The 14,270-nt window shown below is 47.1% G+C and overlaps 1 protein-coding gene and 1 pseudogene across 2 annotated transcripts in view; both read left to right on the top strand.

The window, feature by feature from the left end:
* TMEM131 (transmembrane protein 131) overlaps positions 1 to 2,663 on the top strand; it is a 155,776-nt gene extending 153,113 nt beyond the window's left edge. The window contains exons 39-41 of the mRNA XM_079111313.1: positions 244 to 341; positions 879 to 1,039; positions 2,114 to 2,663. Coding sequence (XP_078967439.1) covers positions 244 to 341; positions 879 to 1,039; positions 2,114 to 2,398 — 544 coding nt within the window. The 3' untranslated portion in view covers positions 2,399 to 2,663. The remainder of the gene's footprint in view (positions 1 to 243; positions 342 to 878; positions 1,040 to 2,113) is intronic.
* A 6,281-nt stretch (positions 2,664 to 8,944) lies between these two features.
* On the top strand, positions 8,945 to 9,985 carry LOC306643599 (Golgi phosphoprotein 3-like; annotated as a pseudogene). The gene is made up of 2 exons: positions 8,945 to 9,107; positions 9,239 to 9,985. The product of its transcript is annotated as a Golgi phosphoprotein 3-like (transcript).
* The last annotated feature ends 4,285 nt before the right edge of the window (positions 9,986 to 14,270 follow it).

Here is a 14,270-nt window from a genome sequence, read left to right as displayed (position 1 = left end):
TTTCTCTAAGTCTGCCACCCAGGAAATAGGCCTGTCCCCAGATGGCTGTCTGGCCCAGGCTGTGAGCTGGCAGGAGGGCACTGAGACCCATCCTCGGGATAACAGCCGGTTCCGGGTCTTCCTTTGTGACGATTGTGCACTTTTGAAGCCCCAGGGGATCAGTGCCCGCTGTGGTTGGCGCCAGTGTCCCTGGCAGGTGCACTAACGCCGTGCGCCCTGTTCCTTTTCCTCTTCAACCCTCAGCTCGGGTCTATGGAGCCCCGTCAGCAACCCGAGCAGCCCCGACTTCACCCCCCTCAATTCCTTCTCGGCCTTTGGGAATTCTTTTAACCTAACCGGCGGTGAGTGCTTAACCAGCCCTGTGACCCTGAGCCTGTGAGGAGACGGGAGCGTGGGCAGGCGTGCCCAGAGGGGCAACCTGACCGCCCCAGCAGATGCATGTGGGCAGGTTCCCTGAACTCGCCTCGGCACTGACAGCAGGTTGACGCACTGATTCCAGGGAAGCGGGTTCTGTTCCCGCCCTCCTGGAGGGATTCTTGGGAGCCCTGTGGAAGTGTCCCCCTCCCCATCCTCCCTCACCACCTGCCCAGGGCGCAGTGGGCCAGGCTCCGCTGGTGCTGGTGGCCTGTGCTCCATGGCAGGTGCCTTAGCGTCCCAACTCCTGGAGCCCAGGGTGCTGCCTCCTTGCTCCAGCCCTTTGGAATCGGAGGCCTTGCTGGGTTTTGCTCCTGTTGGGAGTGGTAACCACTTCGAGTGACGAACTCGCTCGAGTCCTGGGAGACGCCGCCCCAGAGTGTGGGTGGGATGTGGGGCGGTGTGTGAACCCCACCTTTGCAGTCGTGGCAGAATCAAATGCGGACTCGATGGCTCTGTTCCAGAAGTTTTCAGCAAACTCGGGTTGTCCCGGTCCTGCAGTCAGGCCTCCCAGAGGAGCTGGAACGAGTGCAGCAGTGGCCCCTCGTACCTCTGGGACTCTCCAGCGACAGATCCAAGCCCCTCCTGGCCAGCCAGCTCCAGCTCCCCCACCCACACAGCCACCGTGAGTACTCGGCCTGGCCACGGCACTGCCGGGCCTCCTGCCCTCGTCCCCTCGTCCGCCAAAGCCTCGAGGATCGGGAGGTTCGGGAAGAACGGCAGCTGAGGGGTTGGTCCTGGCTTCTCACCTGGTACATCAGGACCCTGGTACATCAGGGTCCTTTTCAGCCTCTTCCCAGCCTGTGGATCAAGCACAGGTGAGGCCATGACCCCCTGGGGCTCAGGTGAGGGCTGAGCAGGTTTCCCTGTCCACATCACACAGCCCGTGGCCTCCAGGGCAAGCTGGGACGGGGCACGTGCTTTGTTTTAAGAAGCCCCTCTTAGCTCCAGCTTTTCTAGTGCACATTTGTGTGCTTCACAGAGAAATTTTTCTGCAGAGATTATGCTCAAAAAATAAGTCCATTTACCAAGGAAAACAGTGATTTCAGCTTTCCCAAATTGTCATCAAAAACTGATCCCACTGTTCTCAGGAACACCAAATCACACGTGCAGGTTGAATAGGCGGCATTTCACTTTACAGATCTTACTTTCGTAGAGTCTGGTTTGTCTCCTTGTGATCATTCTGGCTTCAGAGTTGAAAGCACCCTAACCGGTCTGTAAAACGGGAGCCCACAGCAGCATGGGGCGCACACCTGTGACCCCAGCAGCCCGGGAGCTGAGGCAGGAGCACCACCAGTTGGAGGCCAGCCTGGGCAACAGACTGTCTAACAAAGGGCTGGGGACGTAGTTCAGTGGCAAAGGCCCCTGGGTTCCATCTGTAGTGCCGGGGACAGGATCCAGCCCACTCGGTGAAGAGACAGGTAGCAAGTACTCAGGTAGTGAGTGTCCCGCTTCCGCACCAGCCAGCCCTGCCTCATGCACACGCAGCCAGAACCAGGGCCTCACCCGGGCGATGCTGCAGGGGACTGATGCACAGGGCACACTGCTGGGTTTGGGACGCCGTCTCCTCAGACTCCAGCATCCCCTGGGGTGATGGGAAGTGGGGGTCTGTGACCCAGCCTCCTTCGTCCCCGACTGAACGCTGCCCTCCCCCGCTGTGTGGCCCGTGCGCTCAGCCCGGTGTCCTGTCTCCTCGCAGTCCATCCTCGGCAACACCAGCGGCTTGTGGTCCACCACCCCCTTCAGCAGCTCCATCTGGTCCAGCAGCCTCAACAGCGCCCTCCCCTTCAGCACCCCAGCCAGCACGCTGTCCAGCATCGGCCTCATGGGCACCGAGACCTCCCCCGGGGCGCACGCCCCTGCCACCTCCAGCCCGGCCGATGACTTGGGACAGACCTACAACCCCTGGCGGATATGGAGTCCCACCATCGGAAGAAGAAGCTCTGACCCCTGGTCTAACTCGCACTTCCCTCATGAGAATTGAAATTAGGCAAAAACAAAAAGAAACCACGCAGGCGCCTGGCCTCGATCCTGATCGGCCTCAAGGCTGGGCTCCCGCCCGCCCCCGCCCCTGCAGGCAGACTCGCAGGGCAGGCTCCACACGCGCTTCTCTCCGATCTTTCTCGCAATTATGATACTATGAGATTTGCTGTTGTGCTTTTAGAGCAGTCTGGACTCAGCCACAGACTACTAAGACCTGTCCATCCAAAACCTCAGCTGTCCCCGTCGCCCCACCCTCCTCCCGTGCTCTCTTCATCTGAACACAGATTTGGCATTACAGCTAAGGGAGTGATTTGAGTTAATTCAGAAGTCCTGGCATGTGACAATTTTACTAAATTACCAAGTTTGGTTAATAATTTCTCGATATTATGCGCCAAGATCTAATTTTAAAATGTATGAGGACTTTGTGCTGAAAATACAGAGTATTTTTTTAAAAGTAAGGCTGTGTTGGTAAAAGCAGATTACAGAGATGTAAGACAACTTAAGAATAGTGGATGAACATAAGACCACTCGGTTGAGACCATATGCATTTTCCGTGCTGTTTGTACTTGAGGTATGTAACATTTGTATACCTGGATTTATTTTAAAGATAAACTGAAATGCACATAGCCAAGTCTTGAAGTACAAGATTGAATGTGTATTTCTTAAAAATACAACTTTGTGTTGTACTTTGAAATAAATGATGCTTTTTTCAAAAGCCTTGAATTGTTTTGTTTTGCTTTTTTTAACATACATTTATTTGGACTTCTCACACCAAAAAACAACACGGCGCCATTGCCTGGCCCTGCAGAGGTGAGGTGAAGGCCGTGTCTGGCTGGCGTGGCTGGCGCCCTGCGGCTGAGGCCGTTCCCACGGTGATCTCCAAGGGCCCTGGAGGGGAACCCGGAAGCCTGTTCAGACTCATGCAGGGGTAGTTCTTCCTCTTCGACACCCTAAACATTAAAGGCCTCAAAAATACGGTAACGGGTCAACGCTTGTTGAGTGCTTACTCTGCGTCAGGCACCTGGCCGAAACCTCGGCCTGTGCCGCGGTCACTCCGCTCCGCCTCAGCAAGGTCGGCGAGGTCACGACTGGCCCAGTGACGACACAGGCTGGAGCCTGCAGGTCCACACGAGTCGCCATGCTTGGCAAAGGGCCCTGTGTCCACCATTGCGTGTCCTGAGGTGGCCGACCTTTATCAAGCTGCTGTCAGAGGGACACAGGAGAGGAGCGGGCAGGGAGGGAGGAGCAGCGGGGAGAGGCCGGACCCGCTGCAGGAGCTGGGGAGGGACCCCTGAAAGCAGCCGTCTCCCCACCAACCCACTGGTGTGGAGCAACCTAACCTGGCAGCCATACCCCGAGCCAGGCTGGACCAAAGGGACCCGTGTGACACTGACAGAAGGGGCCACAGTCAGCAGAGGAGGCAGTGCTGGGCAGAACACCCGCAGGAGCCGTCTGGCCTCAGAACAGACAGAAGCCACGCACCAAGTCTGGAAGGCACAGAAGTAGTTTACACCCCCCATGTTCTTCAACCTCTTAACTCAGAGGATGTTGATCCTGGGCCACTTCTAAGTCTCCTCAACTCCTCCAGCGGTCCCCGTGGTCTACAGAGGCACCAGGCAAGTGTCCGCCTGCCCCAGGGCGTCACCTTGGGTTGATCTTTCAGAAAGGCCGCCTGCTCCAACTTGCTTTTCTTGGCCTCTTATTTGCTATTCTGAAGCAACCTTTGCTAGGTAAGTAGACGTTTGCCAGAACCGCTGGAGCTCAGTTACATCAGGAAGACGCCGAGCCGTCCTCACGAGGGTCAGAGTGCCTGTGAGCTATCGTGTGGTGTGATTTTGAATCTGGTCTTTTCTGCACCATCTACTAAGATTCCACAGAACCAGACATCACTGATCTATCACTCTGGGGATATCAGGTGTCCTGTGCCATCAGTTCTGGTGCTCGGGCGGTGGCGGGCATGTGGGTGACGGCTGGCCTCTCACCATCTCCTTAGCAGGGTCTCCTCTGGGAACTGGTTGCAAAACCAGGGCCAATTTAAGAGTTGGGAATGTATATCAAAGCAGATAAAGTGTAAAGCCCTCAGGTGAGCTTCATACAGACCCTCAGTAATAAAAGAACCTTAGCAGCAGTCTCCACCCGGGGGCAGAGCAGGGATGCTAAGCTTGCTTTGTCGTCAGACTTCCCCGAGGCTGCCATTTCTAGGTCCTACTCCCACGCATGGGCCTCAGCAGCTTGAGGAACACGTGCCCTTGGAAAGGGGAAATTCAAGCAAGCCTTCCTGCTGTCCGCCGGGGCTCCCAGAGAACTCAGGTGAGCGTTCCCGTGCAACCCTCTCAAGCACCAGGTCAAAGTTTGGCAGGACCTGGAGGCTCAACCATTAGTGGTGAAAACTTGCTGGCACAACAGTCTGCTTGGCATTAGGCCAAGGCCAAACATAAAATTTAAAGTTATCTATATAGAGAGAAGGACAAGATGGCTAAAAAGAGGCCCCCAGAACTCACCTCCTCCTCCACAAAAAAGAACCCAAGTACAGGTGCACAGCTGTATTTGTGGGGACCAGCAGTGGGAGAACCCCAGAACTCAGAGGCCTGGCCAAGAGCACGGGAGAGAAACCAGACTCCAGCTTCTGCCACCTGAGATGGCCCCGCAAACCACTGCGCAGTGGCTGGCAATCCTGGCCACGGGAAGGCTTCGCAACACTCACAGGCTTGCAACCCGCTTAGACAAGCAGCCTGAAATCTGCAGTGGCCTCGCCTTGGAGAGAAGATCTCACCTACCACGTCCCCAGTGGGCTGTGGCCAGGAGCCATCTTGAGAAGGGGGCTAGGGTCAGACCCCAGGCTGCTCTAAGGGACGGAAACGCCTGAACATCTCTGGTCCCCCCAGGGGTAGCTGCCTATGAACCCAACGTGGTCCGGCAGAGCGACTGACCCATGTCAGTAGGGACAGGCAATATGGCAGAGAGGAGAACAGAGGGCACTGCCCTCAAGAACTAGGAGATGGCCCATATGGCCATCCCGATACCGGTGCTGGACTGCAGGCACATGTCCCGGCAGGCGCCCACGCCACGCTCCAGCACCTGTTACGGGCAGGAAGGGACAGCTCCTCCCATCACTGCCCCCACGGGCAAGGTGAGAGGGCCTGGACCACCCACGCCTCTGGCCGTCGCCTGTCCCCAGGCCCACGTGGCTAGAGATGCCGAGAGCAATATAAGCCAGCTTGGCCACAGTCGCACTCCCAGAGCACACGGAGGCTGAAGGAGCAGGGGACAAAAGCCCTGGCCTTCACCAAAACCCCAGCCGCACACAGCAGAAGGTCAGAACCCTTGCCTGGCTCCAACTGAGACCCCACTCCTGGACAGGCACGCCACGGGAGTGAGGAACCCCCCCTTACTATTGCCACCCACCTATGTGGTTCCCATGGCCACCATGCCCCTCCCCTTGTCTGACCACACACTGCTGTGGAGGCAGGGCCAGTGCCTCGGAGGGAGGCTGCGGTTCTGCCGCCCTCCCCTTGCAGCAGCTGGCCCACACGGCTGATGGACTGGCAAGTGCTTCAGGCCCTCACCACTGCCGGGACAGCAGCATGGACCCCAGCTCGAAGCAGAGTTCACGTCAGAGGAGAGTCCCCCATCACCAGTTAGAGGCCATCGCTGCCATGACAGGAAGGCCACACAGCACTCCACCCACTGCTGTCTACACCATACCTGACGGAACTGAGTGTCCCCACTCTTGCAAGGCCTGCAGACATGGAGTCTGACTCTGCCACAGGACATACTGTGCCCAAAGTCATTACCACAGTCAAAGAGGTGATAGGGAGCCTACACCACGTCGCCCAGGTAGAATCAAAGCCAACATTGCTCAACAAATCAACAGCCCAAAGCACACCTGCAAAGAAAGCTGCTTACTAAGCCAGGCGCGGTCGCCCACGCCTGTAATCCCAGCAGCTCAGGAGGCTGAGGCAGGAGGATCAAAGCCAGCCTCAGCAAAATCCCGAGTTCAAAGCCAGCCTCAGCAAAAGCAAGGTGCTAAGCACCTCAGTGAAACCCTGTCTCTAAATAAAATACAAAAAGGGCTGGGGATGTGACTCAGAGGTTGAGTGTCCCTGAGTTCAATCCTGGTACCCAAAAAAGACAGAAAACTGCTTACTAAGAAAGCTACCCCATTAAAGTGGTAGTTACCTAATCTCAATGTAAATCTCAATGTAGGAGCACAAGAAATATTAAAAAAACAAAGTAATATCACATCTCCAAAAGAACATAATAACTTGCAACAGATTCCTAAGAAATAAAAATGGATGAAATACTTGGTAAAGAGCTAAAGAAGCAGGGCACAGTGGTGCACACCTATTATCCCAACAGCTCAGGAAGCTGAGGCAGGATGATCACGAGTTCAAAGTCAGCCTCAGCAACTTAACAAGGCCCTAAGCAACGCAACAAGACCGTGTCCCTAAATAAAAGATTTTTTAAAAAGGACTGGGGAATGTGGCTGAGTGGTTAAGAGGCCCTGGGTTCAACCCCTGGTACCACACACACAAAATAAATTACAGTTGAGAGCCTCAGCAATAGACTAGATCAAGCATAAGGCATCTGAACTTGAAAACAGGTCTTTTAAAACATCCCAGTTGGACACCCCTGCCCCTCAAAAAAGGACTAAGTGAGTATCTGCATTAATGAAATATCCAAAGGTGAGGAGAAAAGTGAAGAACAGAAAAACTACTCAATGAAATCATGGTAGAAAACTTCCCTGATCTTGGGAAGGACATGGATGGGCGCCTAATATATACAAGGATTATAGGACTCCAAATAGACAAGATCTTAACCACAGCACATTTATTGTTTTGTACTTTTGACAGTGTGACTGAGAATTTTTAAATGTGTAACAGGAAAGCATCAAGTCATATTTAAGGGTATCCCCATTAGACTAACGAATTTCTCAACAGGAACCCTAGAGGCAAGGAGGGAACAGAGTGATATGTTTCAACTACTGAAAGAAAATTCCTGCCAACTAAGATTACTACACCCAGCAAGGCCATTCCTCATAAGTGAAGGAGAAATAAAGACCTTCCAAGACGAGCAGAAACTGAAGGAATTCATGACTATCAGACCAGACTTACAAAAGATTTTAAGGAAGTCCTACACTCAAAGATGACTCTCATCATAAATGCATGTGAAAGTACTAATCCTACTAGAAGAGTAAATACAAAAATAAAATAGAAAATAATCAAACACTGTCAATACGATAAACTTCAAACTATGAAGATGAACAAGAAAGGAAGCACAAAGAATATTCAAAACAACTAGAAGAAAATCAACAAAATGACAGAAGTCTTTGCCTATCAGTAATAACCTTGAATGTAAACATAACCAAATTCTCCAATTTTATCATACAAAAAAAAGAGATGCAGACTGGCTAAATGGATTTAAATTTTGAGAAAAGTAAGATCCAATTATATGCTGCCTTTAAGAAACTCACTACATCAGTAAAGATACGCACAAACTGAAAGTGAAAAGATGGAGAATGGTATTCCAAATAAATGGAAATCTAAAGTGGGCAGGAATAGCTATACTTAAGTCCTACAAAATAGACTTTATGATAAAAACTGTGAAAAAGGTGAAAAAAATTAGTCCCTATATAATGATCCAGAGATAATTTGACAAGAAGATATGATGATTGTAAATTAATATGCACCTAATGTTGGAGGACCCAACTTTGTAAAACAAACACTATCAGTTGTAAACAGAGAGGTAAGATCCAATACAGCAATAGTCGGGGATTTTAACACCCTACTTCCTCCAGTGGACAGACCATCCAGACAAAAATTCAACACAGAAACATCAGAGTTAAACTATGCTGTAGATCAAATGCACCGAGCAGACATTTACAGAATTGCCAAATACACAGTCTTATCACTAGCTCAAAGAACTCTTCCTAGAATAGGCCATATATTAGGCCACAAATCTTTTTTTTAAACCTTGTTATTTATTCACTTTTTTGTAGTACTTAAAATTAAACCCAGGGTCACTCTACCCCTGAGCCACAGAGCTACGCCTCCAGTCCTTCCCACCTTTATTTAAAGATAGCATTTCACTAAGTTGTCCAGGCTGCCCTTGAACTTGCCATCCTCCTGCCTCAGAACCACTCCCCACCCCCAGTAGCTAGGATCACAGGTGTGGGCTACCACACCTGGCTACAAAACAAGTCTTAACAAATTCTTAACAAATTCAAAAAAAGTGAAATCATATCCTATATCTTTTCTGATCACAATGAAATAAAACTAGAAGTCAACAACAAATGAAATTTTACAAATGATAAAAATACATGAAGACTGAACAACAAACTTTGAATGAATAAATGAATAAATAAAAAGGGAAATTTAAAAATTGCTCAAAACAAATGAAAATGGAAGTATAGCATACCAAAACTTGTGTGATCTAAGCAGTGCTGAGAAATACTTAGTGCTACATCAGAAAATGAGGTCCTCCTGACAGAGCACAAGGTTCAGCCTGCATCCAACTCTAAGCCAGAGTATCATCAGAAACACGTGAGATGACCACGTCGACTCACCAGACCTGTCGCACTGAAATAAACACTCTGAAAAGAAGGTAGAAAGTGAAGAAGATACTAATCAAGAGAGGAGTCCAGATAAAGAAAATTCTGGAGGATATTCGCCTTGCCGTTAGGGAAGAAGTATTGCTCCTGGAACTAAACAATAAAAAGGGCTATACATCTTTCTGGAATGGCTGCACATCATCTGGTCTGTGAGGGGGCATCCTGATAGAGCTAGCCATGAGGGGTCAAATCTGTCTGGAACCCCCCACCATGCCTAAGAACAACTACTAGACGGAAAGGTGCTACTAGAGTTGAACAGCCCAACAGGTGATATTGTACTGGATGAAACTCTCAAACACATCAAAGCAACTGAATCCACAGAAACCTCCATCCAAACATAGATAGAGCTTCTCACTGATGAGGCCTGGAACCCCTTCAAATTGCTGTACCAGCTGAGAAATGTACTACAGCAAATTGTAAAGAACCTAGCAGAGAAGAGTATTGTAACCACTGAGAAGCAGAATTTCCCGCTATTTGACATGACTGTTCATCCAGTGACCAGTACAACAGAGAAACAGTGACTAGTGAAAAAATGTCAAGATAGTGTACTAGGGCGGTGGGTAAATGGCCCTCAGGGTATGGACAGGCGAACACTAACCCTTCGGGGGCTAGCCCCCTCCTCTGATGAGCTAGAGAATGTCTTCTCTCTGACAGATGACAAATATGATGTGGCAACGCACAGAACCACGGACCTGGATCCTGAGTGGAGGGGACAAAGCACAATGCTGCAGAGGTGACCTGGGATGGGCGGGCAGCCTTCAATAAATCCTAAAGCCAGCAGAAGGGTTTTTCCTTTTTACCTGCTGGCTGGTGACTTGCAGAGACTCTATCACTGAATTTGGTGTCATGAAACATTTTCGTCCTTTATTATTCCTTCTCTTGGCTCAGACTCATGATTTGGGGAGAGCAATTTTAGGGCTTCTCTATATGCCTTGACCATGATAAGCAGATGTTATTTCTCCCTATACCTTCACTCCATAGGTGAATAAACTGGGTGAGGCCATACTCACCCAATAAACAGTTTCTCTGCCCCAAAAAAATTATGGAAAGATTCCAAACAAACAGCATAATTATACATCTCAAGGACCTAGAAAAGCAAGAACAAACCAAACCTGAAATTAGTAGGAGAAATTTAAAAAATCAGAGCAGAAATATATGAAATAAAAACTTTAAAACATCACAAAAGATCAATGAAACAAACTGGGATTTTTTTAAAAGATGCACAAAAATCAACAACCTTTAGCTAGGCTAATCAAGAAAAAAAAAGACATAAATAAATAAGAGATGAAAATGATTACAACCAGGGCTGGGGATATAGCTCAGTTGGCCCTGGGTTCAATCCTCAGCACTGAAAAAAAAAAAAAAGATTACAACCAATGTTACAGAAATACAAAGGATCATGAGGGATTTTTATGAAAAACTGTATGCTAAAAAACTTGGAAAACTAAGAAGAAATGTGTAAATTCCTAGACATGTAAGACCTACCAAAAGTGAACTCTGAGGACATAAAAAATTGAAAAGACCAACAACTGAGACTGAATCAGTAATAAAGTCTTTCTACAAAGAAAAGCCCAGGCTGGTTGACTTGGATATTCCAAGCAAATGGGAATAGCAGTACTTATTTATGACAAAACAAACTGTTGAGTTTCACCAAATTTCAAAGTAGAACTAATAATGCCCATTCATCTCAAACTATTCCAAAGAATTGAAAGCAAGGGAACCCTTCCAAACTCATTCTACAATTCCAGAGCTACCCTGTAATCAAATAAAATGATTCAACAATAAAAGATCATTTTAAACCAATATCTCTGATGAAGATAGATGTAAAAATTCTCAAAAAAATACTAACAAATCAAATTCAACAGCACATCAAAAAGATCATTCACCATGATCCAGTTGGTTTCCTCATAGGAATGCAAGGATGGTTCAACACATGCAAATCAATAAGCACAATATGTCACGTCAACAGATGAAGGACAAAGGTCCCAAAATCATCTCAATAGATGCAGAAATACATTTGATAAGAGTCAACATCCCATCATGATAAGAGGCCTGAAAAGATCAGGTATAGAAGGATCATAATTGAACACCATAAAAGCCAAATGCGGCAAACCCACAACCAACATCATACTGCATAAGAAAATGCTGAGAGCATTTTGTTTAAGACCAGGAATGGGCAAAGTTGTCCACTCTCACCAGTTTCACTTGATGCAGCACTAGACATTTTAACGAGAGATATTAAGCAAGAGAAAGAAATAAAATGAATACAAATAGGAAGGAAGGAACTCAAGTTGACCTTGTTTGCAGAAGATAAGATTCCATGTAGAAAACCTCAAGACCCCACCAAGAGGCCATTAGAACTAATAAACTCAGTAAAGTAGCAGAAAACAAAAACCAGTACTTTTTCTATATACCAGTAACAAAGTTCCTGAGAAAGAAATCATAAAAACAATCCAGTTCACAATCTCTACAAACACAATCACCTTGGAACAAATTTAACCAAGAAAATGAAAGACCTCTACAATAAAAATAACCAAACACTGATGATGATAGAAATTGAAGAAGACACGAAAAATGTGAAGACCTCCCCTGTTCATGGCCTGGAAGAACTAGTATTGTTAAAACACATACCTGGCCTAAAGTGATTTAGAGATCCCCATCAAAGTATCAATGACATGCTTCACAGACAGAACTAGAAAAAAAGCAATTCTAAAAATCAAAAAAAGACCCCAAATACCCAAATGGATATCCACACACAGCAGATTGAAACCCAACCCTCTCTCTCACCCTGTGCAAAAATCAACTCAGAATGGACAAAAGACCTGAAACGGCGGCACCAGGAGAAGAGAATACAGGGCAAGCCCGGGACATCGGTGTGGGCAGCGATTTTCTGGAAAGGACCCAAAGCCCAGGAAACAGGGGCAAAATTTGACAAATGAGATAACATCACACTAAAAAGCTTCTGCACAGCAAAAATATATAAATGAATAAAATGAAATAACAGAGTGGACAGACGACCTACAGGTAGTAGAAAACGTTTGCAGTGCGTCCAGCTGAGAAGGGTTGATATCCAGAAGACAAAAGGAGCCCAGAAAATTCAGCAGCTGAAAGGAACCCGATCTTTAAAATGTGAAAATGATCTGAAGACGTTTCTCAAAAGGAGAAATGCATATGGCCACAGATATATTTAAAAAATATTCAATATCATTAAATATCAGGGAAACACAACTCAAAATTATAATGAAATACCTTTTCACCCCAATTAAAAGGGCTGTTACTAAAATCCAATAACGAATGCTGAGGAGGATGTGAAGAAAACGGAACTTTGACCCCACTGTTGGTGGGAATGGGAATTAGTACAACCCATATTTGTGGGCACTATTCACAGAAGCTAATAGGGAATCAGGCTAGGTGTCCATCAACACATAAATGGACAAATAAAATGTGCTCTATATACATAGTGGAATATTATTCAACAAAAACAATGAAGACTTGTCATTTGCAGTAAAATAGATGGAACTGGGGACATTATGTAAAGTGAAATAAACCTTACATAGAAAAACAAGGACTACATGTTCTCTCTCATACATGGAAATTTTGTAAAGTCAACCTGAAAGTACAATAGTTAAGACAGATTGGTAGGGTATGGGGGGGGAAGGGTGTGTTTCGATTTGATCAGTGCATGCTCTCTGCACGTATGGAAAATCATACTCCATTAATATGTACGATTAATATGTGTTAAAAATGGGAAAAGTTATGTATATAAATCATTTAACAAAACAGTATAGATACTTTTTAAAAATGAGTCTCATTTTATAAAATTCTTATGAGTCATAAAGACTTGGCATGTTAAGAAAATTGTAATATCCAGATTAACTAAAGACTTAGGCGTAAATTAATATATGAGTAACTTAAATATTTGTGTGGTTTCTGAAAAGAACAAAAACTGATACAAAAAGAATTCATTTCAATTTACTCTGGTTTCTTAAAATGAGTTATTAACAAAATATGCAAATACTTTTGAATGATGTGTTTGTTTTGCCATTTCAAAACTTTAAATAGGAAGTAAATGCTCATAAAATATTAACACCCCGAAGGACACCCCAGAGGACACCCCAGAGTCTCACGGCTCATGGGGAAATTGAGAGGCCATTATAACTGTCCAAAGGCCCTGGTTTGAAAGGAAAAGAAAGAAAAAATAACCCAGGGATATTTATAATGCCCATCACATTTTAGGATGGTCAACTGAAGTCACCAAAACAAAAACCAAAAGAAGAACAACGTTTACAGCGGGTCTAGCAACAAGTCCTCATGACGTCCCCTGTAATGACAGATGAGTCAGCAGCAGTATCAAACCAAGCTCCAGGGCAACTTCAGGGATGCTGCCGAAGGTGCCTCAAACTGTGACCCCCTGTGAGCGAGCAATCCTGATGAGCCCGAAGAGTGGCCGTGACCGGGAGCCATCACTCCCCTCCGGACACTGGACAGAGTCTCTGCCACGGGCTGTGACCACGTCCAGGGCGCGGCTCGTCTGTTTTCACCGTGGATCGACAGCCTCCTCACTAGTGTCCAAGGAAGACAGAGAGTGCGCTTGACTTTCTTTTCCAACCTTGAAACCCAACCCACTTCTCTCTCCAAGTATATTCATTTTTCTAGCACAGTTATTAAGAAACATTAAAGTTTTGCCTTTAATCAGAAATGTCCCCACCTTCTAGAAAAACAGAACCAATGGAAGGAACATTAGCAAACCTCTCAGAAAACTTGGAAATTCTACATCTTAAAAGATCACCAGAAGGGCTGGGGGTATGGCTCAGTTGGTAGAGTGCTTGCCTTGCAAGCACAAGGTCCTGGGTTCAATCCCCATCACCACCGCATTAAAAAAGATCACCAGGAGCTGTTTGTAAGATCAGCCAGCTCTGGTCCCAGGTGTGACCTCCTCACAATGGATCGCATGCCACTCACACCAGTGGGTTCTCACCCTTGAGCTCAGCGTCTGCATGATTGGTCTCCTTCCAGCTTTATCTCAGTAGGTACAACCTAGGTACAAACATCCTCCATGGCTTCTATACGAAGCTGCACAAAGACCCAATTTACTCATTTCCTGTTGCTGTAAATCCTATCGTTTCCCCACAGGTCTGTGGGAACATTACACTTACTGGCTATCAGGCTTATACCTGCTGACCACACACATTTATCCTGCAGATGCCAGGCATGAGGAATTTCCAGATATTTACAACTCACACTCTCCAGTAACCCATGCTCA

Source organism: Sciurus vulgaris, assembly GCF_902686455.1.
Source record: "Sciurus vulgaris genome assembly, chromosome: 14".
NCBI classification, from domain to species: Eukaryota; Metazoa; Chordata; class Mammalia; order Rodentia; family Sciuridae; genus Sciurus; species Sciurus vulgaris.
The sequence above is the reverse complement of the archived record's forward strand: the minus strand, read 5'-3'. Positions and strand labels throughout refer to the sequence as shown.